This window comes from Gracilinanus agilis, chromosome 1 (genome assembly GCF_016433145.1).
Source record: "Gracilinanus agilis isolate LMUSP501 chromosome 1, AgileGrace, whole genome shotgun sequence".
Taxonomy (NCBI): domain Eukaryota; kingdom Metazoa; phylum Chordata; class Mammalia; order Didelphimorphia; family Didelphidae; genus Gracilinanus; species Gracilinanus agilis.
Window position 1 is genome coordinate 277,982,831 of NC_058130.1, and position 27,715 is coordinate 278,010,545.

Here is a 27,715-nt window from a genome sequence, read left to right on the forward strand (position 1 = left end):
AAAACTTTATCTTCAATGCATTCCCATGTAGTATACATGCGTAACATAAGGACACAAATGGGATGCTGGGTAAGAGAGTCCTGAGGAGTAAGTTCAATCCACACAATAGGGAGAGAGTAAAGATTAAAGTAGGGGCAATCTGCTGGAGAAGACAAAAAGGGATGAGAATAAGGCTGCTTGAAAAGGGTGGCTTTTGCAGTTGTAAAATAATTATCAACTGTTAAAAAATGGCCTTCAAAATAAATCAGAATCATATACTGAAGAATATAATCTAAGTAGACCACTTGTCATGAAGTTGAAATGTTGCATTCTGCATTGGGAAGACTTAGGAGGACAATGTAAATCAGGGTCCTTCTTGCCTGAAGTCCAATCCTTTTTAAGTTAATATGCTTTTATCAAAACCACCCAACTCTATATCTGGAAAGCAGTGATTTGTTTCTGTTTTCTCTGTTAAATCAGTAACCTTTGGTAGGGATTGTCCTTTATTTCCGTATATTTGTGTTCTTAATCAGTTGTTCTCTTTGTTTCTTTGGTGAGATTTGCCACCAGAAATTTAGGATTTTCTGTTTTGTTGCTCATTTCTGCTTCCCAGGCAATACATTCTGCTTTCCTACTTCTTATTTCTCCTTTAAACTCCCTTAGAAACATTCTGATGTTACTCTCTTGGAAATCTACAGGTTCTTCTACCTTATCACATGTTCATTCATTTTCCTTTATCTTGCAATATGTATTCCTAGAGGTCCGTATACTTGTAGCAGATCTAGAAGCCATATTTCCTTCTGTTGCTTTATCCCTTTATTTATCTATCCTTCCCTGATGCTTTATCTGCTTGTGCTCAAATCTTTAACTGAGTTTTCTTCCTTCTGAGAGCTTTGCTAATTTCAGTCTTTCTCTTCCTATTTTACCTTATCACTAACTTTCTGATTTAACCTGCTTTGATGGTAAGTTACCTTGTGGGCTGGATTCAGCTTCTTCCTATCTTGAGCAATTCATGGTTCATCAGTCTCAGTTTTTGCTCCAAATAAGTTCTGAGGACAGAGAACTGGCCCTAGGTGGATGCTAGGCCCATTTCTTCAGGCCTAGTAAGCTCCACTCTTGCAAACATGATGGAATTCTGTCCCAGTTTCCTCTCTCTTCCCTGGATAAGCTCTGTTGCAGCACAGAGAACTATTTTACTGCAGCTGTAGGTCCTGCATTTTGGGGTTTCTGTGGTCTGGAGGAGGTAAACTGAGAAAGCCTGGGTAGAGTTCTGATGCAAGCTTATGCATCCCTGTGAGAGTCTGGTGGGGGGAATGGATGCTGAATGAACATATTAGGGGTTGGGAGTTAGTTTTTGCTGTTGGTGCATCAAGTTTTCATCTCATTGGGGTTTTTAGTGTCTTAGACCAGTGATGGGCAAACTTTTTAAAGAGGGGACCAAAGGAAAGGAAATGCTCATCTGTCAGTCTGTTTCTAAGGCAACTCTTCTAAGTTTCATTGTATTGTATCCTACTCATTGTATTCGTCAGATTAGGAATAATGTTGCTGAGGCCAGATAGAACATTTCAGGGGGCTGCATCTGGCCCGTGGGCCATAGTTTGCCCATCACTGTCTTAGACTATAAAAAGCTGAAATTGTCTTATCTTTTGCACAAAATTCCTGTTTTGGAAAGGTTTTGAAGATTGGGGAAAGTGTCTAGTTATCAATCTTAGACATGTGACCCAATATAATTCATGATAAGGGAGCTTGTTTCTCTATTTCTGACTTTGAGTAGTAAGTGGGAACATTAAATGTATTAATTTAATATATTAAATATCCATTTGGTCAGATTTGGATAAGAAGTTGCCTGATAAAAAAAGTGGTTTTGAATTAGGTTAATTCAACTCTTATTAAGTCAATAAGCATTTATTAAGTACCTGTTGTGTGCCATGCTCAGTGCTAAGCACTAAGAATACAAGGAAAGACAAAAACAATCCTTGGTTTTATAGAGATCTCAGTCTGATGGAGGAAACAATATGTAAACAACTATGTATAAATGAGACATTTGGGTGTATCTTGTGTATGTATGTGCGTGTATGTGTGTGTATATATATATTTCCTCTTATCTCTAATTCATTTTATATTATGTACATGTGTTATGCATATCCCTGTGTAAATGTCTATAGATACACCTATTTGTGTACATAAAATAAATTGGAGCTGAGAGAAAGATGCCAGCATTGAGTGAATGGCTTTCTACAGAAGATGAGATTTTATCTAGAACTTGAAGGATGGCTAACAGATGGAGATGAGGGGAGGAAGAAAGAGAAAGATAGAAACCAAGGGGCAGAGACAGAAAGAGGGAGGGAGCAGGGAACAGGAAAGAGAGTGTTGTAGGTATAGGGAAAATGAAAAGATATGGAGTGTCTTTTGTGAGGAACAGCAAGGAAACAAGTGTCACTGGATCAAAGAGTATTTGGAGAGTAGTAAAGTATGAAAATGCTGGAAAGATAGAAAGGGGCCAGGTTATAAAGGGCTTTAAAAGAATAGGGAGCCCCTGGAGTTCATTGAATTAGGAGCATTACATGGTCAGACTTGTGCTTTAGGAAAACCAGTTTGACATCTGAATGGAGGCTAGCCTGGAGGATGAAGAGAAACTTTAGAAAAGACGACCAGCCAGAAAGCCATAACAATTTCCTAGTCATGATATGATGGGGGCCTGGACCAGAATAGTAACAGTGAAAAACCACAGAAGGGGACATTTATGAGAGACTTTGAGAAAGTAGAATCAATAGGACTTGACAATTAATTGAATATAAAAGTTGAGAGAGTGAGGAGTAGAGAGAAAAAGAAGAAACTATGAATTTAGGTAGCTGAAAGGTTGAAGATGACAATTGAAAAAAGACTATTGGATTTAGCTAAAGGATTATTAGTGGGGAAAACATCAATTTCCTTATAAGACTGGATGGCTCTTTTAATTTAAGTAGTAATATTAATACTAAAATTTTTATATGTGTCTAAAGTGAAAGTTATTGATATGTCATCTTAATTTTATACAATTAACAGTAGAAGCTGTTAATTTAATTATGTTATGCAATAATTTAAGATATATGAATGGCTACATAATCATTTGTGTTACTTTTTATTACAGGACAATTAACTAATGAAGCCATTGTTGTTGATGTCTTGGATAAAGGATCAGGATTAGTTATACTTCTGGATGGTAAGTGATTTTACAATCTTTAAAGCAAATGCTGTTTTAGTGGATAGATTTACTTCAATTTTTTTCTCCTGTTTTTGAATATACTGTCACTTGTGCTACTTTAAGAGTTATGCTGCAAGTGCCCATATGTAAGACCAGCTTTGTGAACTGACATACAGTTGTACCTTTTTTGTAGTCTATGAAAAAGTAAGCTCAAGGTTGTTGAAATGAACAAGAATTTCTTTTTGAAAGAATTTGTAGTGTAGTGCAGGGTTGCAGCAGAAGCTTTTTGCTTTTGCAAATTCAACTGTAGCAGCCCTGGCAGTTAGGAGGTTTAGAATATTCACAAAAAACAGTTGGAGCCTGATTCTATAAATAGTCCTGAAGCTCCAACTGATGGGCTTTTGCCTTTTGGCTTTTACCTTTGCCTGTGCTTTTTGTCTTTGGTGCATTGGGACCTAGCTTGATTTTCTGGACCTCTCCCTGACCTCTCCATTTTACATCCTGCTATTTCCCTGAATTTCCCCATTGGGCCCTGGGAGGAAGGGTAATATTTAGCTTTTGTAGGCGAGTAGGACATCCTAAATCAAGCCACCCCCTTATTTAGTGATCTGATAAATACTTTATTTCAGGGCAGTGAAACCTTCCTGACTGGGAGAGCTGGCCTCTCTCAGTCTGACCCTCTTTCCTGTGACCCTTCCCCCAGCACCAGTTTTCTCCCTAGCAGCAGTTACAAAACCCTGAAACCCTCTTTCCCTCAACTTATTCCTGCCATCAATAAATCCCTTTTGTTACCTACACAAAAGCTTCTGGTGAATCATTGTATTGAATATTAAGGCAAAGGGTGAAGAGGGAAGAAATTACTTTCCTTTTATTTCTTGAGGGAAACCTAGGCATCCATCTTGAGCAGGAAGTACCCAGCTGAGACTTCCTGTAGACATTCAGTTTTACTGGCAGGGAGGAGCCTCTTGACTCCCCCCTCAAGGGACTTTAGAAATTAACAAGAGAAACGCTCCAGTCAGATTTAAACATTTCTGGGTGACCCAATTTTTCTTGTATCATAGAGATACCTTCCTTGCCTGAAAGATCCAGTCTATTTCCTCCCAGTACCCTCTGTCTCTAGCCTCCTGTGACTAGCCTGTTTGAGCAGCCCTTCCTATACTCCCATTCATTCCCTTACTTTCCCATATACTACCCATTCATTCCTTAACTCAGCTATCCCCCTTACATCTCCTTTATCCCTTTATTCCTCCTTATTATCAACATTTTGCCTACTTCCTTATAACAGTAGGCTATAAAAGACATGACATGATTCTAAGACTAGGAATTTATCATTATGCTAGGTTACATAAGACTAATTAGAGAATACTTAGAGTATCTATGTAGTAAAATATTAAATCGAAAATATTGAATTCCTGATGTATGTAGAGATAAAAATTTTGGCAATCAGTATTTTAACTATTAAAAAAAACTTGAGGGAGGAACTGAACACTGTAATTATAATGAATAAGCCTGGAACCTTCCAAAAGAATGAATGATAAAATGCATCTCCATTCCTTAAATGGACAGTGGTGTCTGTGGTTGTCGAACATTGTGTTACCATCAATCTCAGTTGATATGTTCATTAGTTTTAAGGAACTACTTTTCTTTCTTTTTTTTTTTTAACACTATTATAGGGGATGACTATTTTGGTTGGGGTTAGGAATATATTTGGAAATTACTGTGATGTAAAAATAAAAGATCCGAGAGGCAGCATTAAGATGACAGAGAGGTAACATTTTTGCTGGTGCTCCCAAGCATACCTCCTCTATAATAACTTAAAAAACACACCAGACTGAATTCTGAATGTGAAAGTTAAGAAAAAGTCATGGTGAGTCATATTTTTCAGCCCAGAGGAGCTTGGTTATACAGACAGGTATGGGGGCAGAGGCTGTCCAGGAGTGTGCTGTGGCAGGGAGACATTCTAGCTCATAGAGATGGAAAGAAAACTATGACAGCACACCAGGACATTGGCAGAAAGAGAACCCATTGGATCCCTGAACCACTTCTGGGAGAAAAAAAGGAATGCTATCTGAGACAAATTCTTTTACAGATGCCTGATGGTAATAATGTTCTAGGCTCTTACATGTATGTTCTCATATAAGAATGTGAAAACTTTACTCTTATTTAGTCCCTCATGATTTCTCACTCATTTTTTTATGCTTCTCTTAAGAACTATTTGAATGTCAAATAATAATTATAATAGCTAACATTTATATTATGTTTACTTTGTTCCAGACACTGTCCTAACTGCTTTATAATTATTATCTCATTTCATCCTTTTAACAAACCTGGTAGAGAGGTGCTATTAATTATTATCCCCATTTTAAAGATGAAGAAATTGAGACAAACAGAGATTAAGTGAATTACCTGTGGGCACACACCTAATAAGTAACTGAGCCTAGATTTGAACTCAGTTCTTCATGACTCCAGACCTGGCATTTGATCGATTGTACCACCTAGCTGCCCCTAATTTTTTATTTAGCTTTTTTTTTTTTCATCAGGAATGCTTAAAAATTCTCTATTTCATTGAAATCCATTTTTCTTCCTGTAGGATTATACTCCATTATTCTGGTTAGGTTATTTTTATTATAATCCTGGATCTCTTACCTTCCAGTACATTTTATTTCAAATTGTCCTTTCCTTTAAAATAGTTCCTACTAAATCTTGGTTAATACTAACTGTGGCTCCATGGAGCTTGTTTTTTTTTTTTTCTCCTTGACCTAGGAGAACTGGATTTTAGGTTTTAATTTTAGGGTTTCCTTCAAGTAGTGGCTATAGTGGATTCTTTCAATTTCTATTTTGTCCTGGTTCTGAGATAGTTGAGCAGTTTTCCTTTGTAATTTCTTGAAATATGATGTTTAAACTCTTTTTTTGTTGCTCATTTCTTTTTTTGGCTTCCAGTGGTTCTTAAACTGGTTCCCTAAGTTTATTTTCTAAGTCAATTACTTTTCCTAGGAAATTTTTCACATTTTATTTTGACTTTGTTTTATTATTCCTTGAAGTCTTATGGAGTCATTGGCTTTCATTTGGCTAATTCTAATTTCCAAGAAGTTATTTTCTTCAGTAAGGTTTTGTACTTATTTTACCAAGTTGTTTAATTCTCTTTGTATATCTTTCTTCCATAACTCTCATTTGGTTTTTTAAATAATTTTTTAGGAGGAAATAGCAAAAGTATACTAATGAGGAACATCAATTTGCATACTTAAATATGTGCAACATAGAATAAATAAAAAAGAAGTTAGGGAGATGAGTAGCATTTATAGTTTAAGGTTTGTGAAGTACTTTATAAATATTATTTTATTTTCACAATAGTCCCGGTAGGTGGGTGCTGTCTTCATTTAACTGAGGAATAAAACAGAAAGCAAATAAAGGTTAAGTGATTTATCTGGCAGAATAAAATTAAATGTCTGAGGTCAGATTTGAGTTTAGTTCTTCCTAACTCTCAGTCTAGAAAAGTTATTAGCCTGCAACTTGTGGGCCAGATTTGGCCTGTGTAACAAATAAAATTAATATAGAGGGACAGAATTAAAAATATCATAGTTACAAAAGGTTTATTGAAAGCCATTTAGAAAAATGAAGCCATGTGCCTATTAAGGTTCAAAAGTTGTGCCATACCTCTGCCCCCTGGCTGCTTCAGCAGGAAAAAGAGAGAGCATACCAATCAAGTCCTGAGTCTTTATACCTCTGTCTACGTAAGCACACTTCCTGTCCACCTCATTACATAAGAGGAATCATGTGAAATGTAGTTTAGAAAGAGTCCTAAATGTCCACAGGTAGTTTTGAAAGAGTCCTAAATGTCTTCTGGAAGTTTAGATCAGGGACCTCAAAATTAGTTCAAGGACTCCCAAATTTCTAATATCACACTTGCTTATTCCTGGAACACAGATTGCCTAAGAATTTTAGCAAAAACAAAATCTAAGAGCTAGGCTACCCCACGAGAACTAGTTAGATAGTAAGGCCAAATGCCTGTTACTGTGATGTAATTAGCTATTATTATACTAGTTTGGTGTGTCATTTACCATCCACCATTTTTTATCATTAGCATTTCTTATCATGTGGACAGCCCACTACTGAAAAATCTTGGACATTTCTGAACTGAGAAATGGAGGACGTAGTAAAGAGAGTACTAGAATTGAAAATGGAAAAGCCTGAATTTGAAGCCTGGCTCTGCCACTTACAAATCGATTATAGACATAAAATAGCATCTTTGAACTTTCAATATGCTCAACTATGAGATAAAAATACCTGTAGTACCTACTTCACAGAGTTGTTGTAAAGTTCAAATGAGATAATGTAGTGGAAGTGCTTTTATCTTAATATAACCATTAACAACTGCTATTGTTACCAAATCATTAAAACTTGTTATCAGAACTTGGAAATTTCTTATTACAGAACTCTTAAAAAATGGAAAAGGGGCAGCTGGATAGCTCAGTGGAGTGAGAGTCAGGCCTAGAGACAGGAGGTCCTAGGTTCAAACCCCGCCTCAGCCACTTCCCAGCTGTGTGACCCTGGGCAAGTCACTTGACCCCCATTGCCCACCCTTACCAATCTTCCACCTATGAGACAATACACCGAAGTACAAGGGTTTAAAAAAAAATGGAAAATTTTACTTGTTGAAAATTTTTATAGAATCAGAGTTATAATAGGATTTAGAACTAGAGTGAATCTTAGAGATCATCTACTCCAGTTCCCTCATTTTACAAATAAGGAAACTGAAACCTAGAGAGCTAAAGTGACTTGATCGTGAACACATAGGTAATCTTGAACAGGTAGTTGCATCCTTGATTAGTAATTTATTTTGCTTTTTTTTTTTTAAGTCTATTCCTACAGTGGGAAAGAACTTATTTGCTTTAATCAGTTCACTGTCTTTGTTGTTGGTTCTGGAGGGTTTGGTGGAAAGAAGACATCGAATAAAGCCAAGGTAAGTATACGTTTTATTTCTGAAAACCATGTATAATCCAGTTAAGTATTTGTGTTAAATTCATAGGCTTAAGAAATTATTTTTTCAGAAATCATGTTGGGCTGATATTTACTGTTCAGATTAACTGTTTAAAAAAAAGATCTGTTGTATAAGTTATAATGTAGCCATTAGTGCTATATTGTTTAAAGTATGTAAGAGAGTGAATTGTTTTTAAGCACATTAGTACCATCTAATGCAAAGATAAAATCTTAGAATCTCAGTGTTGGAAGAGGCTGCAGAGGCCATTTCATCCAACTTATACCTGAAAATGAATCTCCTGGACACCATCACTAATATGTGATCATTCAACCTATGCTGGAAGCCCTGTAGGGAGGAACATACTATCTCTGAGTCATCCGTACCTTGAAGCTTTAGGAAGCTTTTTATTATCTCAATCTTAAGCCTAACATTTTTTTTTTAACTTTGACTCATTGTTCCTAGTTTTGCTCTCTGGGGCTAGGCTGAACAAAGGCCTTCATATAACATCTCTTTAGATATTCAGAGCCATATATCTTATTCTTTTTAAGTCTTCTTCAGATAAGTTTATTTCTAAAATGTGGCATTAAGGACTAAACTAATAGTAATACTTCAGATGTGGTCTCAGCAAGGCATAATATCAATCAATCAACAAGTATTTTTCAAGCATCTCCTATATTCCAGGTACTATGCCAGTTGCTGAAGATTACAAACAGGGTCAATAACAATCCTAACTTGGAAAAAACTTACATTCTAATGGGGGAGACAATAGATAACGCATATAAATCTGTACAGAGTAAATATAAAGCAAATAACTACAAATCAATACAAAGTAGTTTGAGAGGAAGGCACTGGTAGTTGAGTGTGTTAGGAAAGACTTCATGTAAAACTGTGTTATAAAGGAAAAGAGGGATTCTTTGAGGAAGAAATGAGAAGAGTACTTATAGGGATGGGAGGATAACCACTGCAAAGGCACTGAGAGGGTAGATGGAGAGTTTTGTGTGAGGAACAGAGAGAAGAGCATTTTTACTAACATAATCTAAATATTACCTGCTTTGTTTTGGATGCTATTCATTTCTCTCTTAATGTAGCTTACTAAGCAGTAGCTTTTTTTGGATGTTATATCATATTGTTGACTCATATTGAGCTTCTAATCCTCTGAGGGGTCCATCCACACAGAAACTTGTCATATAATTGACAGATTATTTTAAATATACACAATTCATTATCCCTATTAGATTGTAATTTTCATGATGCCAGAATTTGTGTTTTGTTCTAATCTGTATTCTCTCTAGTTTCCGGCTTCTATTTTCATTACATTACACATTATATTACATTATACATAGTAGGCACTTAACAGTCATTTAAAACACTAAAAGACATTAAAACATTAAACAAATTCATCAAGATGCATCCCCCAAGAACCTTAGCTGAATTCTATTTTCTAGAAGCAATGTAATTTCCACTTCTTTCAAAATATTTTTTTTTAGTGTGGATAATGAATCCATTGAAGAGGTTATATGTGTTCAAATTCACACTATTTGAAGTTATAATTATGCGAAATATAGTAATTGTTCCAGCTTGATGGGAATATGCAGTATGAATCTGAATAATGCAGTCACTTCATGGAATTCATTTTTCTCACTAATCAGGATCTACTGTAGTGTCATAGAACCCTTGGTACCTTAGATGCTCATTATTTGTTGAGTGAATATTCTATAATTCAGAGTGGTATATATTATTTGGGGACTGAATTAATGAAATTTTATAAGGATAATCAAATGTCTGAGGCCAGAGGACCTCCTGTTTCTTGGCCTGGCCCTCAATCCACTGAATTACCCAGCTGCCCCCTCTTTAGCGTTTTAAAAAGTATTTTCCTCACAACCCGGTGAGGTGGATAATGCATAATATTCCCCTTTTTCAGATTAAGAAATTAAGTGACTTTCCAAAGGTCCTGGAGATTCTCAGTGGTGTTAATGAGCATGCTGAACTGGTGACACCCCCCTTCCACCTGTTCTTCATCTCTTATATCTATTGGGGTTCCAAGACTCTTATGATCTTTGGCCTTGGTTTTAGCATTAAAGCTGAATCTAAAAAATAACTTTTGTAATATGGAAAATGGCAGGGTGGAATTCCTGCAAGATAAAGGGTCAAGCCTCACCCAGAATTCCAGGGGACCCCCCTGGAGAACTCTGGGTGATAGGACCCTGTATCTTGCAGGAATTCCACCCTGCCATTTTCCATATTACACAATATAGATTTGCTCTAGAGACAGGAGAGGAAATAATAAGAATATGAACTCCAGGATAACTCTGAGCTCAGTAATTTAAATGCCAGTATGGGAAAAAGTGAATGGTCTTACACATAGGCTTAGTCATTAGGGGAATCCTTAATTCAGATACACATCTATCACCTATGAGTTCTAGGCAATAAAAAAAATATGTGCCTTACCTGTAATCATCCTAAATATAAGGCATGGAAGTATTCCTATGAAGATGGTACTGGACTACATCTTGAAGGTCTGTTTATATTAAAAAGACTTCTTCACTCCTAGCATGGAGAGGAGAGGAAGATGAAGTTGAGGAGAGCTGGAGAAAAGAGCCAGGCCTCTGCCACTTGGCTTAGCTCCAAGAATAGTAGTCCTAGATCAGCAGGCAAGGTTAGAGAGGACCCCAAGTTCCTAAGCCATTAGAATGAAGGGAAGAAAGGAGAAACAGCTCTTAGGATCTCTTCCTAGCTTCTAGTTAAGAGGGTAATGGTAGGAACAGAACTACCAGAATCTTTTTCACTCTCAAGAGAAAATGGAAATGGAAGTAAAGCCAGTTTACTTTGGGAGAGACAAGTCAAGAGAGTGACAGTAGGGAATTCTGATCCTCTGCCTAATAGTTCAGGTTAAATTAGGTCCCACAATGAGTCTTGTCCCTTTGAGTGAATACAGTGCTTATCTGTATTAGAAACAATGTCTGTTCAAAATAAAAACTCTTCAAGTAGGCATCCCTTTGCATTGATCAGACAGCCACCAAGTATGTTTTAAGTGCCTGTTGTGTCAGGAATGATGATAAGAGCCCAAGATACAAATACAGCAAATAAAAGAGTCTCAATTGAAATATTCTAATCAAGGAATCAGTAAACACACATATAAGTACCTACAAAATAAACATAAAAAGAATAAATACAAATAAAAATAAAGTACTTATGTACAAAGTAGTATGAGATGAAAGGTATTAATAATTGGGAATTAGGATGGGCCTCATGTGGAAAGTGGTGCTTGAGCTGCTTGATCTGGAAGGAGAGATGGAGTCTGTGATGAGATAGAGGTAAGTAGGGAGGAATTCCAGAATTGAGGATGGTCATTGCAAAGGTATGGAAATGTGAAATGGGAATGTTGAATGTGAGGAACAGAAAATAACAATTGGTATAGATTGGAGACTGTCATAAGGGGAATGACATCCAGTGAGGCTTAAAAAATAATCATGGGGTCAGGTTGTGAAAAGCTTTGAAAGCTAGATAGAGGGGGTTTTAACTTTAAAAGCTAAAAATGCATTAACCATTTATTGAATTAGAGAAGTCATGTGGTCAAATTATGCTTAAGGAAAATCACTTGTGGCAGTATGTAGGATGGTTTAGAGTAGAGAGAGGCTTGAGATAGAAGGATCAGTAAGGACGTCATTGCAATAATCTAGGCAAGAGGTGATGATGGCCTGAACTAAAGTGGTGGCTGAGTGAGAGAAAGGGTTGGATGTGAGATGTTATAAAGGTAGAAATGGAAAGATTTGGCAATTGATTCTATTTGTGGGGTGAAGGAGAAAGTGGATTCAACAATAATGCCAAGGTTACAAATCTGGGAGACTGGAAAATGATGGTACCTTTCTCAGAAATAGAAAAATTTAGAAAAGGAGAGTTTTTGGGAAAAGATCATGAGTTCTAATTTATACAGGTTGACATACAGTTTGAAAAGATTCTTTTTAAACAAACTGAGACTTGTCTCCCCCACCTCCCCACCAGGGTCCCCACCGGGTCCTAATTATTGAATTAAGAAAATTCTACTCTTTGTGATAGGAAGTTACCCCCTCAAACTCTGTCCCAGAAGCTTTGCAGAGATTTTACAGAGGCTTGGAAGGGAGTCTATTCTATTGCTCTTATCCCCATTTAAACGACTAGGCGGTGTCAGTTGTTAGTATATTGCAAGGACCTATGGAGCTGAGGATACTGCCTAAAGGTTGATGGGAAATCAGTTCCCTCCTAAAGGAGACAATTCTTTTTTTGTCTGCTTTAATTGTTTGAAGTTCTTTATAGCTAGCTAGAATGATAACAGCTTCAGGACACATAAAAGTTCAGATATGTTAGACTATTTGTCAGATGTTTTTCTGAAATCCAGATGTGTCAGATTTACCTGTTAAACTAGTCAGTCTCGGATACAGCAAAGTATATCTTTGAATCTAATTTCCAGTTATTTGCATCACTGATTATATTTGTTTGTTTTGAAAAGGTTTCTTCCTACCTGCTTTGCCTTTGGTGGAAATTCCTCATATTTATTGGGCTGCTGAGATTCTTTCCTTTGCCCAGTGCACGTCTTAGTTTGCATCAGTTTTCCCATTTCTAAAATAAAGGGAATATATAGTTTTAAACCTACAATCCTTTGGTTCTAAAAACTGCTCCTATTTCTACTGCATATTACCACAGTATATTCTGAACATATAAAGTGCCACAATGGGTCAAATGAGCAGAAATATATCATTTACCTGCAAATACTGAGCCCTGGAAAAGGATAAAGACAAAAGACTATTCTGTACATTGAGAAATTGAATTGAGAAAATTAGAAAATCAACAGTTTGAGGTCAGGTAAGGGAAAAGTTTCTTAGAATTCATCATAAGTAAGCTAAGTTCCCTTAGATTTTTAGGGCTAGTCTCCTACCTTCTTTCCCTCTCCCAGCTCCCCCAGTTCATCCTGAGGAATCAGAGTTTAGAGTTATGGGTAGTTCCTCCTCACCTCCACCCTTCTTGAATTGAAAGCTGTTGTGCCAAATAGTGGAAAACACTTATTTTGAGCATAATATTTCTAGTTAATGTGTACCTAAGACAATATTGAACAATATATGTGTCTCTCTATCTATCTATCTATCTATCTATCTATCTATCTATCTATCTATCTATCTATCTATCTATCTATCTATCTATCTATCTATCTACACATCTCTTGTGACTTGTGATTTCTTTGTTATAGAGAGCTCTTAGTAAGCAAACTTCCTCTTCCAATTCCAATCAAAACCTGCTCAGCAATGTTACCTGAGGATACTGAGGTTAAGTAACTTGCCCAGGGTCATACCAGTACTAACCTCAGTAGGTGGGATTACTCTGATCTGATTTTTAGCCCAGTACACTTTATTATGTACCTGCCTTAACATTGTTACAAAGAATATGACTTTATATTCTTAAAATTATATGTAAATGTGAGTTATTGTTTACATTTTTTTGCCCAGAATTATAATATCATTAGTGAATAGAGCTTTTGATGTTGAAGCTCCTATCATAGAAACAGAATTTTGTTCTGCAATTTATAATTTTAGAGAATTTCCAGAGGCGCTGAGACTCATCAGAACAGGGATTTGAACCCAGGTTTACCTGACTCCAAAGTCAGTTCACTATCCACTATACTTTGATGTCTTTCTCTTTTTTGACATATTACATTAAGATGTAAAAATTTATAATGTTTTGGTGTTGTTTTTTTTTCCTTTCAGGTAACTGTGCCACCACCAAAGAGACCACCTGATGCTGTACTTACAGATACCACCTCACTCAATCAGGTAAGATTTCATTTTAGGGACATGAAAATTTATATTATTTCTTTCAGCTTCTTGCTGAGTTTTTTCACTTTTTTCCTCTCCCTAACAAGTATAATGTCATTTTATTAGACCTTTCACATATTCCTTCAGTTAGGAATTTCAAATCTTTTGGTTTGGGAAAACTAATAACCATTAGCCTGGCTGCCTATCCCAGACAACATATTAATTTCTTTCCTTGATTTTTTTTGGTAGATCCACTATTTCCATTCACTTGCTGCTACTTAAGCCCTTGACCCTTTGCAGTATGCTTTCTAACCCTTTTACTTTATGAAAACTGCTTTTTTGAAGATCACCAATGATGTCCTTTTTTTTTTTGATCTAGTGTCCTTTGCTTTATCCTTATTTTCCTAGACAAGGGCTTCTTTAAGACCTTTTAGTGTCTTGAACCCCTTTGGCAATCTAGGGAAGCTTAGGGACCTCTTCGCAAAATAATTTTTAAATGCATAATATAAAATACAAAGAAACACATTATATTAGAATACATTTATGCTTTACAAAATTTACAGACTCCTAGTTAAGAACCCTTTCCCTAAACTTACTACAATCAATACCGTGGTTGATTACCTTCAAGAAGAATTTTTTTCCTTTGCTGGCCCACCTTCTCCCTCTTGCCAGCTAATTGTGGGAGTTGGGTTTTTTTGTTCTTTTTTAAACCCTTAACTTCTGTGTATTGGCTCATACGTGGAAGAGTGGTAGGGGTGGGCAATGGGGGTCAAGTGACTTACCCAGGGTCACACAGCTAGGAAGTGTCTGAGACCTCCAGTCTCTAGGCCTGACTCTCAATCCACTGAGCTACCCAGCTGCCCCAATTGTGGGAGTTTTTAAGACTCCTTTGACTCTGTTCTTTTTCTGAATTTTTTTTCCTTAGGGATTAATTTTGGTGCCACTTCAGCCATCAGCTCTCTGGTGAAAATTATCACTTTATATCTCCAATTTTATTATCTCACCTGAGCTCCAGGCCCTTGTTTCTGACTCTCCATCAGTTATTTCCATGTAACATGTCTATATCTGAGCTCATCATCTTTTTTTTCCTAACAGGAAGTTTCTCCTTTCTGTTTCTCTATCTTTGTTAATGGAATCACCACCATTTCCCCATTTTCTTAGCTTGAATTATCTATTTCTTTTTTCTCATTTGTCTCTCTTATTTCTAGATTATGACTCCTCTTGATTTTTCTTTTAAAATATCTCTTAAAAAAGACTACACATAACATAAGCTCACCGTTTTAAATACAATAACCCTTTAAAATTTTTTCTTTGTGTGTTGAAATATTTATATTTGTATTTGTAATGAAAAAGGACATTTTAAAAAATTAATTCACTTCATCACTTATGGAAATGATAGATTGTCTTTTCATTCTTTCCCTTCCTCTCTAGTCCAAGTTCTGTGTCCTGACTTTTTTCTCTGATTTTCTCCTGCAAATTCTTCATTCTTTTCTTCTTCTCAAAACCAATAAATCAAGCAAGCATTCATTAAGCCAGCATCATTCTTAAACATTGTATCACTCTGTTGTTATTCCAAAATATTTACTCATTTCTTATTTGCATTGTCTGAACTTCTCTTCCTGGTTTTCCTCTTAATTGCTATTATTTTTCAACATGAGCAATTTCTGCTAGTTAGTACAATTGCTTCACTGTTCTTTGGACATGTCATTTTTATTCCTCCCTCTAATCCAATGATTTCCAAAGTGGGTGCTACCAACCGCTGGTGGGTGCTGCAGCGATCCAGGAGGGCGGTGATGACCACAGGTGCATTTATCTTTCCTATTAATTGCTATTAAAATTTAAAAAAAATTAATTTCCAAGGGGCTAAGTAATATTTTTTCTGGAAAGGGGGCGGTAGGCCAAAAAAGTTTGGGAACCACTGCAAACCTTTCCCTTTCCCTAGATTTCTATAACTAGGAGTGCCTTTTCTTTGTCTCTTCACCTCGCTAAACTTTGCCCATCTGCCAAGTCCTGGTTTAAGCTCTATTTTCTTGGGAAGCCTGCCTCTATTTATGTCATTTGATTTTTATAATAACCTGCAATGTATGTACTATTATTACAGTCACATTTTAAGATGGTGAAAGCATTATAATTGCTTTTTTACAGATGAGGAAAGTGAAGTTCAGAGAGAATATGCAATCTATCCACAGACATAAAATTAATCAATGTCAACATTAGGAAGGAAATAAGCATTTATATAGTGCCTACTGCATGCCAGACACTGTCCTAAATGCCTTACAAATATTATTTCATTCCATGCTCACAACTACTCTAGGAAGTAGGTGCTAATACCACTCCCATTTTACAGACAATGAAATAGAGGCAAACAGGTTAAATGACTTGCCCAGGGTTTCAGGAATAATAAGTGTCTGAGGCCAAATTTAAACTCAGGTCTTCCTGATTTCAGGTGTTAACATTGTGCCACCTACCTGCCTCAAATATTAATAAATGCTTATTGATTGATTTATTAATTTGAAATAATCAAAATATCTACATAATTGTATATAAAATTATAAACCATGTTTTATGTTTGACCTGAGAATATGAATGATATATTTTATTCATGCATATTGATCAGTTTATAGGCTGTCTATAGTACATGGTTTGAATATTAGATTTAGAGTCAGGAAAACTTGGATTTAATTTCTGCCCCTGATTCTAGTCATGTAATCATGGGCTGTTTACTTAATGTCTCTCAGTTTCACAGAGTTGTTGAGAGCTTTTTGTGAACCTTAAAATGCTATATAAGCGCTAGATATAGTTATTGTTGTTATTATAGTTTATTATTAAATCAAAATTCATCTAATTGTCAAGAAATAAAATAATTATAAAATTTGGATACTAAAAAGTAGGATACCTTTTTTTTCTACAAACATTTTTCAGTAAATGGTTCCCAGCATAGCAATATCTGTAATTATTTGTAAACTCATTGAGAATTGAGATTATTTTTTAATTCTTTTTACTTCCCAGGGCCTAGTTCAGTGCTAGGCTCAAGAGATACATAATAATAAATGATTACTGATTGTTTGATTAAATTTTGCTTACTGATAAAGTGTTGTCTCCACAAATACATAATTGTCTCTGTGAAATGAAATTATTGACAGATTTATTTCCAAGCCCTGAAAACATCAAATGTTTTATTTTAATAAGCAACAAATCAGTTTCACAAATTTCTGAAATTTTTATTGTTGTTATAGATTTCTCCTGTTTTTTTGTTTATTTAACTAGAGCCATGATTTCATTGGTAAAGGAAACTTCTTATTAGGAAACTACCTCTATTGAGATGGATTAGTACTTGCTTTGTAATTTATATTCCAAGAATGTTGCCTGGGAACCAAGATGTTAAGTGACTTACCTAGTATGTGTAAGAGGCAGAAAAATCAGATTGAATCCAGATTTTTCTGAATCTGAGGCCAGCTCTCTTTCCACTCTGCCAGGGATGGCTCTTAGAGGTCTATATAGTTTTAGGATACTCTTTTCCTTCTATGTGTCAACTGTTTCAGGTCAATAAATGGAAATAAATTTGGACAAAGTATTCAAGGTGAAGTTATTATCTGTTATATGTTACCTGTGAGCTAGTTACCCCACTGTTCTTCACAATACTCTTCACGCTCTCATGCTTTTCTTTAGAGATTATTTAGCTCAGTCTTTTCATTTTATAGATCAGGAAATTGAAGACCAGAAAAATTAAGTAAGACTTGTCAAATGTCTGAGCTAGGATTTAAACCCAGTTTTTCTGATTCAAAATCCAGTGCTCTTTGTTCTATGTTATACATTATTCTTTGTCGCTTTTCAAGTGAATTAGAGTTATCAGACCCTCCAGGAACTAATCTTAGACCCCAAAATGGCCCCTGGTAAAACTTTGAAATTGACAAAGCACACTACTCTCTTAGCTGTCTTTTGATATTAGTCTTATATCTTCTTAAATTTTTCTCCTTATAGTAGGCACCTAGTGCTTAATGCTGCCCACAATCTCCTACTGCAGAGATCTTGCATTCCCTCTCCATCTCCATTTCTTTCCTGTGTCTCCTTTTGTTAAGACCTCATCATGCTCTGCTCTTTTTGAATCCAATAAACGAATATTCTATAAATTATTAATGACTGACAAAAGCTTAATGTAATATCCTTTCCAGGTAAGATATTTGCATTTTAGTAGAGACTTTGTGGAAGTGATAGTGTAACTCAAAGAAATTACTTTAGTGTTAATTTCAGGCACTACAGTCTACCTATAGAAAAAATATTTTGAGGCTGAAGGTTCTTTCCCCCCACCCTTTAAAACTTCATGAAGTTTGGGACTTGGGTTCTCATTGAACATTTTCTAAAGTTTTTTCTTTACCCTGTACATTGGTGAAATTACAACCCTAATTGGCAAGTTAGCAAAAAGAATGATTGGTTATCTCATTTGTTACTTTATCCCTTTATTTTTTGCATTCTTTGGTTTGAGTCTACTCATGATTGTGTTAAAGGTAGTATAATAATTACATCCCTCAACAAAAATAGTTGAAATACATTTGTCCTAAATTTTTACTTCTGAATTTTCTTTTGCTAAGTGTAAAACTTATTTAAGCTTTATATAACTTTGAAAGCATGGCTTTTATGTAAAGAAACAGAGTGAGCAGTTAGGCAATACTGATAATGTGTAGTAAAAATCATAGATAAGGGAGGAAAAAACGGTAAAATACAAATGTTACCTTGTCTCTCCATCTTGAGAGCTAAAAAGAATTGTACTTTACTTCCTGGAAACAGATGAACTGATTCTTACTTCACAGGAACAAGACACACCATCTCTTGACTCAGAGCATTCTCTTGGCTGTCCCTCATACATGGGACGTGAAGCTGGAGGAGATTTGTCTCTCTTTTTTTTTTTAAACATTTATTAATATTCATTTTTAACATGGCTACATGATTCATGCTCCTACTTTCCCCTTCACCCCCTGCAATCCCCCCACCCATGGCCGATGCACATTTCCACTAGTTTTGTCATGTGTGATGTCATGTGATCAAGACCTATTTCCAAATTGTTGGTAGTTGCATTGGTGTGGTAGTTTCGAGTCCACATCCTCAATCATGTCCACCCCGACCCATGCGTTCAAGCAGTTGTTTTTCTTATATGTTTCCTCTACTGCAGTCCTTCCTCTGAATGTGGGTAGCGTCCTTACCATAAATCCCTCAGAATTGTCCTGGGTCATTGTATTGCTGCTGGTACAGAAGTCCATTACATTCGATTTTACCATAGTATATCAGTCTCTGTGTACAATGTTCTTCTGGCTCTGCTCCTCTCACTCTGCATCTGTTCCTGGAGGTCTCTCCAGTTCGCCTGTAACTCCTCCAGTTTATTATTCCTTTTAGCACAATAGTATTCCATCACCCGCATATACCACAATTTGTTCAGCCATTTCCCAATTGAAGGACATACCCTCCTTTTCCAGTTTTTTGCCACCACAAAAAGCGCAGCTATAAATATTTTCGTACAAGTCTGTTTATCTATGATCTCTTTGGGGTACAAACCCAACAATGGTATGGCTGGATCAAAGGGCAGGCATTCTTTTATAGCCCTTTGAGCATAGTTCCAAATTGCCAGCCAGAATGGCTGGGAGACTTGTTTCTTAAAGGAAACAATGAAATGCTTCTCTTAGTAGATTCTTAAGAGTATGCTAAAAATCTACTAAAGACAACAAAGGAAGGCCTGGCAAGGAAAGAAGCAGATCCATTTTGAGTCTTGAAGATTCTTTAATGCAGCCAGAGGATTTAGCATGCAGAGAACATAACTCTTAGTCCTTCTGAGATTATGTAGTGAGTGAGCACCCAATAATAACAGCAAATGACTCTGGTAGTTCATTACATTTTGTGGTGTTATTTCTGAGATGTGTCAATTTTACATTTTCAGGATGTTAGCCCTCGTGACAGTTAGAAATACAATTTCCTGGGCCAAGAAGAATAAGGATGATAACAAATTGCATTATTTTTTCCTGACTGAATAAAACAGTTGAAGGGAAAAGACAACTCTACATTATTCTACTACTCATTTCTTAAGCTCTCAGCTCTGGGTTTTTCTTTTCATCCTTCACTATATCTTAGCAATTTCTCAAGGTACATGCATTTATTCTTTTTGTCTAAAAAACCCATGGACTATTTTTAAACATTAATTTTTTTAGAGTGCTAAAGAGAAAAAATATTTTCCTAATCCATTTTAATTTACCTTTTACATTTAAAAAATATTAAGGAAATCCCAAAGACATGTATATCCCTAGGTTATGATGAAATAGATGCATACATTATTGTATGTAACTAAAAAGGGACTGAATGTTTTTCATGTTTATAATTTCACACACTTTATGGAAGGCATATTTTTCTCAAAAATTACTTCCTTTTCCAGTTGGGTAAGAATATTTTTTAGAATTTCTTTGGCATATCTCTTCTTTGTATATTGAATTTAAAGTGATAAACCTTTGTTAAGGGACTTCAAGGTTCAAATCCCAGCAACCAGCATTTGATGATGGGGCCTCACAAGTAATATTTATAATGTGTCCAATGTTGTATGAGCTTAGAGAAGGGGGAAAACATAAAAGAAATAGAAAATATGGTCACTGTCTTAGAAGAATTTGCAATTTTTTTAGTGGGGAGATTAGGTTCCCTTTTTGGCAAAAAGGAACTGGTTTACTTTTTTCTTTTAAGTTTTCCTTTTTTATTATTGTGATATCAACAAACAACATTTCAGTATACAAAGAATAGAAAAGGACTATATGTGAAACTGAATTTCTACTTTGTATATCTTGGTTTTTAAAAAATATTTATTTCAGATTTAACATGGTTGTTTCAGCACTGTCCAATGTGTCTGTATCTCTCCCTAAATATCTTACTGCTATTTTTTATGTATTTTTATTAATTGATGTTCTTTTCTCCTTTTTTTAAATCATTGTCCTACTCTCCAATTCTCCCCTCAAAAAAAAAAGAAAATGAAAATAGGTCCTTTATTGTAACAAATAAGTATACTTAAGCAAAACAAATACACAAAGTAGTAATATCACAAAATAACTATCTCATTCTTCACCTCGAGTCCATCAACCCTCTTCCAAGAGGTAGGAATATTCTTCATAATCAATCTTCTGAAGTCATGATAAATCATTTGCAATGAGCAAAATTCTCAAGTTTTTCTATATTATTTTTTTTTAAACCCTTGTACTTTGGTGTATTGTCTCATAGGTGGAAGAGTGGCAAGGGTGGGCAATGGGGGTCAAGTGACTTGCCCAGGGTCACACAGCTGGGAAGTGGCTGAGGCCGGGTTTGAACCTAGGACCTCCTGTCTCTAGGCCTGACTCTCACTCCACTGAGCTACCTAGCTGCCCCCAAGTTTTTCTATATTCTTTTCTTTTTTTAACCCTTTACCTTCTGCCTTAGTATAATGTATTAGGCATTAATATAAGACAGAAGAGCAGCAAAGGCTAGACAATGGTGCTAAAGTGACTTGCCCAGAGTCACACAATTAGGAGTGTCTGAGGCTAGATTTGAACCCAAATTCTCTTGATTGTATGCCTGGTGCTCTATATATTATGCTATCTAGCTGTCTCTACTTATTATTTTCTTTTGTAGTCATATAAATTGTTCTCTTAGTTCTGCTTACTTCATTCTACATTAGTTAATCTGATCTGATAGGTTTCTCTGGATTTGTCCCTTTAGTCACATCTTATGGTATAGTAATATTCCATTACATTCATAGCACAAATTTGATTAACATTTCCCCATGTAATAATAATAATAATCTATTTTCAGTTCTTTTCTCCAATAAAGTGAATTACTATAAATATTTTTGTACATATGGATCTTTTCCTCTTTCTTTGGTCTCTGAAGTATAAACATAGTTATACTCTTATTAGTTCAAAGGATATATACAATTGAATGACTTTTGGGGTTTGGTTCTGAATTTATCTACTGAGGCTGCACCAGTTTACAGTTCCACAAACAGTTCATTATTGTGCCTAATTTCACAGAGCCCTTCCAAGAACTGTAATTTTCCTTTTTTTTTTTTTTACCAGTGATGCCAACTTCATATGAAGTGGAAATTCAGAATTATTCTACTTTGTATTTTTTCTTATTAATAGTAATTTGAAACATTTTTTTCCTTTAATTATTGATAGCCTGTATTTCTTCTTTTGAGAATTGTTCTATTCATGTCCTTTGTTTACCTGTTGTGGGACAACTTTTTATTTTTTCTTTAAGAACACATGTAGTACATGCACTTAGGGTACTTTCAAAATATTCAAAATTGATGGCCCCTATTCTCCTTACTATAAGTCTCCCTTGCCTTCTGTTGTTTTTCATCTCCCCCAAAGAACACCAGCATCTGGTTTTGGAGTACACATTGGGTTCTACCTAAAAGTTAGATTCTCATATATATCAAACAAAATAATTCAAAAGTAAAGTAAAGAAAATTTTTAGAGTATCATTGATTTTATTAATGGTTCTTTTATGGACTTGTTTAGCTTTCTTAGTAAGATATCACTTCTTTTTTTGACAGAATTAGTGTTTTTTAGACTATCCTAAATTATTTAATAGTATATAATAGTTAGCATTATGTCCTTTCATTCCATAATCCTGCAGATTTCTGTGATTCCACAAACTACTGTGCTAAATCATTGCTTGGGAAGATGATAAAAAGGGACCCCCCCCAAAAGGAACTTTATTTTGTTTTGTTCTGAAGCATAGAAATCCTAATAGTGGTGTTGGGGGTAAAAGAGCACCAGAATGTGGAACTCTGGATGCAGATTAGGAAGAGGGGAAAGTAGGTTGAATTTAGGAGACCTCTAATATATTTCTTAGAATTCCATAGTTCTGGGCATGTGAAACCTTCAGAACATTTCTTGGTTTGAGAGCTGGTATATATCTATAGAATTCTGAACAATGAAATACTTTATTTTTTGCCACATAATATGATTTGAGTGGAATCATCTTTGACTCCCCTCTTCATCACTCTTCTTTTCCCCCCATAACATCTCTAGCCCTTTCCAGTACCTGGTTACTGCTCTGCCCCTTTTTTTGGTTCCTTTTTATTTAATGCATAAATTATTATAATACTGGACAGCTAGGTAGAACAGTGGATAAAATGCTAGGCTTAGAGTAAGCTCAACTCATCTTCCTGAGATCAAATTTGGCCTTGGACACTTACTGTATGTTACTTAAACCTCTTTGCCTCAGTTTCCTTATCTGTAAAATGAGCAGGAGAAGAAAATGTTAAACCATTTTATTATTTTTGCCAAGGAAATCCCAAATGGGGTCACAAAGAGTAAGACATGACTGAAAAAAGACTGAGCAACAATCTCAGTACCTTCTAACTTGTTTTCTTTAATTATGTCTCTCCCTATGACACTTCTCTCCCAAATAATCTTCTTAAAATAGTGCTTTGCCTATCACTTGGCACAGATAGTTAATAATTTTTAAAAATGAATTGATCATACCACTCCCTTGACTAAAAATATTGAATGGTGTTAAATAGCATAGTCTTGATTCCCTTGTCTGACACTTGAGGCCCTCAGCAGTTGTTCCCAACTCTTCTTTTACACACATCCTCTATTCTGGCCTAATTATTTTGCCCACCTTCCGCTGTACCTCCGTACCACTTAGGCTTTATTTTTTTCTTGTTTTACTATTTTCATACATGCTGACTCACTACCTAGAAATCCTTCCCTGTTACTTAAATCTTTTTTTAGTTTTCTTGACCCAGTTCAAACTCTAATTCTTAGGTAGAACCCTCTTTGACTATTCTATCCTGAAATGATCTAATATCCAAATTTCCTCACAGATCATTGGGCCCTGTATTCCTTGGTAATAGGGCTAGGACCAATCTTATGCTTCTTTATATCCCTTATAGCACCCAGATCAGTTCTTTACATGTAATATTTTGAGGCAGACCTAAGAAATAATAAGTTAATGTAAAAGTAAATTGTTTACATTACCTGGTTCCCAAGGATTTTTGTTGTTTTTTTTTTTTTTAAACTTTACCTTCTGTCTTAGAATGACACAAAAGATACAAAGAAAATGCGAAGTGTCATTCTAAGGCAGAAGAGCAGTAGGATTAGGCAGTGGGGGTTAAGTGACTTGCCCAGGGTCCCACAGCTAGAAAGTGTCTGAATCTAGATTTGAACTAAGGACCTCTAATCTCCAGGCCTAGTTTTCTTTTACTTGGAAGCTCTTGAATTTGGCTATTATATTCCTAGGAGTTGTCTTTTCAGGGTCTAGTGTAGAGGGTGATCTGTGGAACCTTTCAATGTCTATATTGCCTTCTTGTTGTAGAACTTAAGGGCAATTTTGCTGAATAATTTCTTTTAGTATGGAATCCAAATTTCTATTAATTTCTGCTTTTTCAGGAAGACCAGTGATTCTCAGATTGTTTCTTCTAGACCTGTTTTCTTGGTCTGTCACTTTTTCATTGAGATATTTCATGTTTCCTTCTATTTTATCAGTCTTTTGACTTTGTTTTATTTGTTCTTGCTGTCTTGAGAGATCATTAGCTTCTAATTGCTCAAATCTTTTGGTTTTTGGCTATAATCTTTTGGTTTTCCTTTTCAATCTGGTCGTTACTGGTCTTCAATTTACTTGCCAAACATTCCAATTGCGAAATTCTGCTTTTTAAACTGTTATTTTCTTGCCTGATTTCCTTTTGAGCTATTTCCTACTTCTCTAGCCAAATCTTTTCCATCTTTCTCGTCATCTTAGATTTGAACTCTTCAAGAACTTGTGACCAGTTTTCATTATTTTGGGAAGGTTTGGATGTGATTGCTTGTTTGTTCACCTCTTGTGTTTGCTCTGTTGTCTGGATTTTCTCTGTAAAAGTTGACAAGTGTTAAAGATTTCTTCTTGTTTATCTTTCTCTTCTGGGGTTCCTGATTTTGGCTTGCCATTTTTAGCCCAGCACCTTCTCAGCTTTATCCTCACACTCAGGGTCTGTTTAGGCTCCTGAGGTCTCAGGTCTCGTTGTTCTCAGGGTCAAGCCTCCTGGTGCTCTCCCTTGCTTGATCCTCTGCTGGAAGCTCCTTTAACAGTCTCAGGGCTCTGCTTCCACAGTCATGCACCCATCTACACTGGTTCCCCACTCAAGGTTTCTGAGCCTTCGCCCATGCCTGAGTCCGCGCCTTCACAGGAGCCTACGCTCAAGGTCTGTGTTCAGAGTCCGCATGTTCCTTAGCCTCTTGGGTTCTTAAGTCTTGTTGCTCTCAGAAGCAGGCCCTGGAGCTGCTAATGACTTAATGGGTGCCTGAAACTTGCTCTAATTCTTTTGCGCTGGCTTTGGCACTGTAGGTGGTGGGGGGAGGGGAGGGGGTTGTTCAGCTTGCGTTTTAGTGAGAGCTATTTCACCCCTTTATAGCATAGAAATGCCCCAATTCCACGTACCCTCAACGCTGCGCCTTGTTGTGGGGTCCCTCCGTTCGTCTGGATTTGTTTTTATGTCCCCTTGAGGAGTCGTGTATATTTTGGTTAGGAGAGGTTAAGCAACTGCTTTTTACTCTGCTGCCATCTTAACCAGGATCCAGGCCTAGTTTTCCATTGAGTCATTAACCTAAAATTTATTTTTAAAAACTGAAATTATGGCACTCCTTTAATTATTACCAGTTTTTAACTATCCAAACATCAATTTTAAATCAAAAGAATGTACTTTCTACTTACTTTTACATCATAGAATACCTAGCTTCTTTCAAAGATCAGGTCAAGTGCCATTTCCTACAGTAAAGAGGCTTGTGTGATTGCCCTCTCTCATCCTCTACCCCAAGCTGCTAGTGCCCTTCTCCAGGAAATTTCTTTGCTTATATTTTATATTTAATTTTCTAAGTGCATATTGTTTTACTAGTGGAATGTAAGATCCTTAGTAGCAGAGACCATTTTGTTTTTGCCCTTGTATCTCAGCACCTCACAGATGATAGTCACTGCTGCTTATTGAAATGAATTATAAGAAAATAGACAGCACAGTGTCTAGAGACCTTATCTTAGAGTTAGAAATAGTTCAAAGCCTACCTTAGGCACATACCAATAGTATGATCCTGGGCAAGTCACTAACCTCTCTCAGCTTCAGTTTACAATTTTGTAGAATGAGTGGTTTGGATTTGATGGCCTCTAAGGGCCTTTTCAGCTCCAAATCTATGATCAATTCTGTGATTAATAGGCCATTCTCAGATCATTCTCCAGTTGTTTCTTAGCTTCAATTTGTACATTCTTCTTGAACCCAACATACTAGAGTAAATATTTTTTTGAATTAAAAAAAAAGAACTAGATTCAGCTTACATTTATATAAAGATATGATGTTTTAAAACAGCTTTATATTAATTATCTCATTTAATCTTTCTGACAACCATATGAAATAGTGCAAGTATTTATTACTACTTTTTACAGCTGGGGATACTGAGGCTCAGAGAGGACAAGTCACACAACTGCCCCAACGACTATAAGTCCATCTTTCTTTCATTTACTGTAATAGAAAGTATAGTCTTAATAATATTAAAGAATGAGAAAGGATTGTAAATAAAGGATGCTGAATTCTTTCACTGTTTCTTTATTTCATAGACCCAATTAGCCTGTATTGGCCTTATGTCTTGCCATAAGAAAATCAGTGTTAATAAAGAGTTAATCAAGTTAATACGGTGTTAATAAAGAGCATTTTGTTATTTATCTCTATAAGTCTTGGAAGGTTCATTTTAAGTATCACATTAAACTAATTAGTATGAATTTTATGCCTTTTTTCAAATCACTAAAAACATTTATCCCATTTTCACATTAAAAAAAGGAGTTGATCTAGTGCCTATTTGAATTTCTCCTTGAGAGCTAAATCATGTACCTAGACCATGTGTAATTCTTTTTTTTTTTATTTTAAACCCTTACCTTCTGTCTTGGAGCCAATTGGCTCCAAAGGAGAAGAGTGGTGAGGGTAGGCAATGGGGGTTGAGTGACTTGGCCAGGGTCACACAGCTGGGAAGTATCTGAGGCCAGATTTGAACCTAGGACCTCCTGTCTCTAGACCTGGCTCTCAATCCACTGAGCTACCCAGCTGCCTCTCCCCCCCCCCCCCCCCCCATTTATAATTCTTTATGCCTTTCCCCATCTTTGAAAAGACTATTTCTTTGGTTCACTCAATCTCACTGGTGCTATTTTGTTTATATTTAACTTGCATATTGGAAATTTTAGCATAGAAGCTTATTTTTATGATCATGATGTGTTAAATATTTACCTATTTTCTGCTTCTTTTTCATATTATTTATTTGAAGTACCATTTCTTTTAAGAAAATATTAACTACTCATTCATTTTTTTATTTCCTTTTTCCACAGGCTGTCTTGTATCGGCTCAGTGGAGATTGGAATCCTTTACACATCGATCCTAGCTTTGCCAGTCTTGGAGGTAAGTCTCCATTTAATTTTACTATTGGAAAAAAAGTTATGCAGAAGTAAAAATGACATTTTAAAAGTTACTTGTGATTGAAAATTTGAGAGATATTTTAAAGATAAGCCCCTCTGGTATATATACTTATATAAAGTATATGGAAGCCATTTTTTAAAAAGTTATGTGGAAAATGACAGTAAGTATGCTTATTTTTCAAATGAATGGTTTGTAGAAGAAATATATAACATGTTTTTATTTGGAACATATATCATGCATCATCATTCATAGACAATGCCCTACATAGTGTAAGGATGGGATTTGTGCAAGGGGGGTGGGAAAAAGGAGCCAGAGAAGGAGTTGCTGACAGTTGCTGACAGAGACCAGAGAGAATT

General features: G+C 35.8%; 1 protein-coding gene across 1 annotated transcript in view; it reads left to right on the forward strand.

Moving 5' to 3' along the window:
• HSD17B4 (hydroxysteroid 17-beta dehydrogenase 4) overlaps positions 1-27,715 on the forward strand; it is a 164,798-nt gene that overhangs the window by 94,398 nt on the left and 42,685 nt on the right. Inside the window, exons 15-18 of the mRNA XM_044662003.1 lie at positions 3,110-3,181; positions 8,020-8,123; positions 13,877-13,942; positions 27,272-27,341. Of these exons, the coding sequence (XP_044517938.1) occupies positions 3,110-3,181; positions 8,020-8,123; positions 13,877-13,942; positions 27,272-27,341 (312 nt within the window). The remainder of the gene's footprint in view (positions 1-3,109; positions 3,182-8,019; positions 8,124-13,876; positions 13,943-27,271; positions 27,342-27,715) is intronic.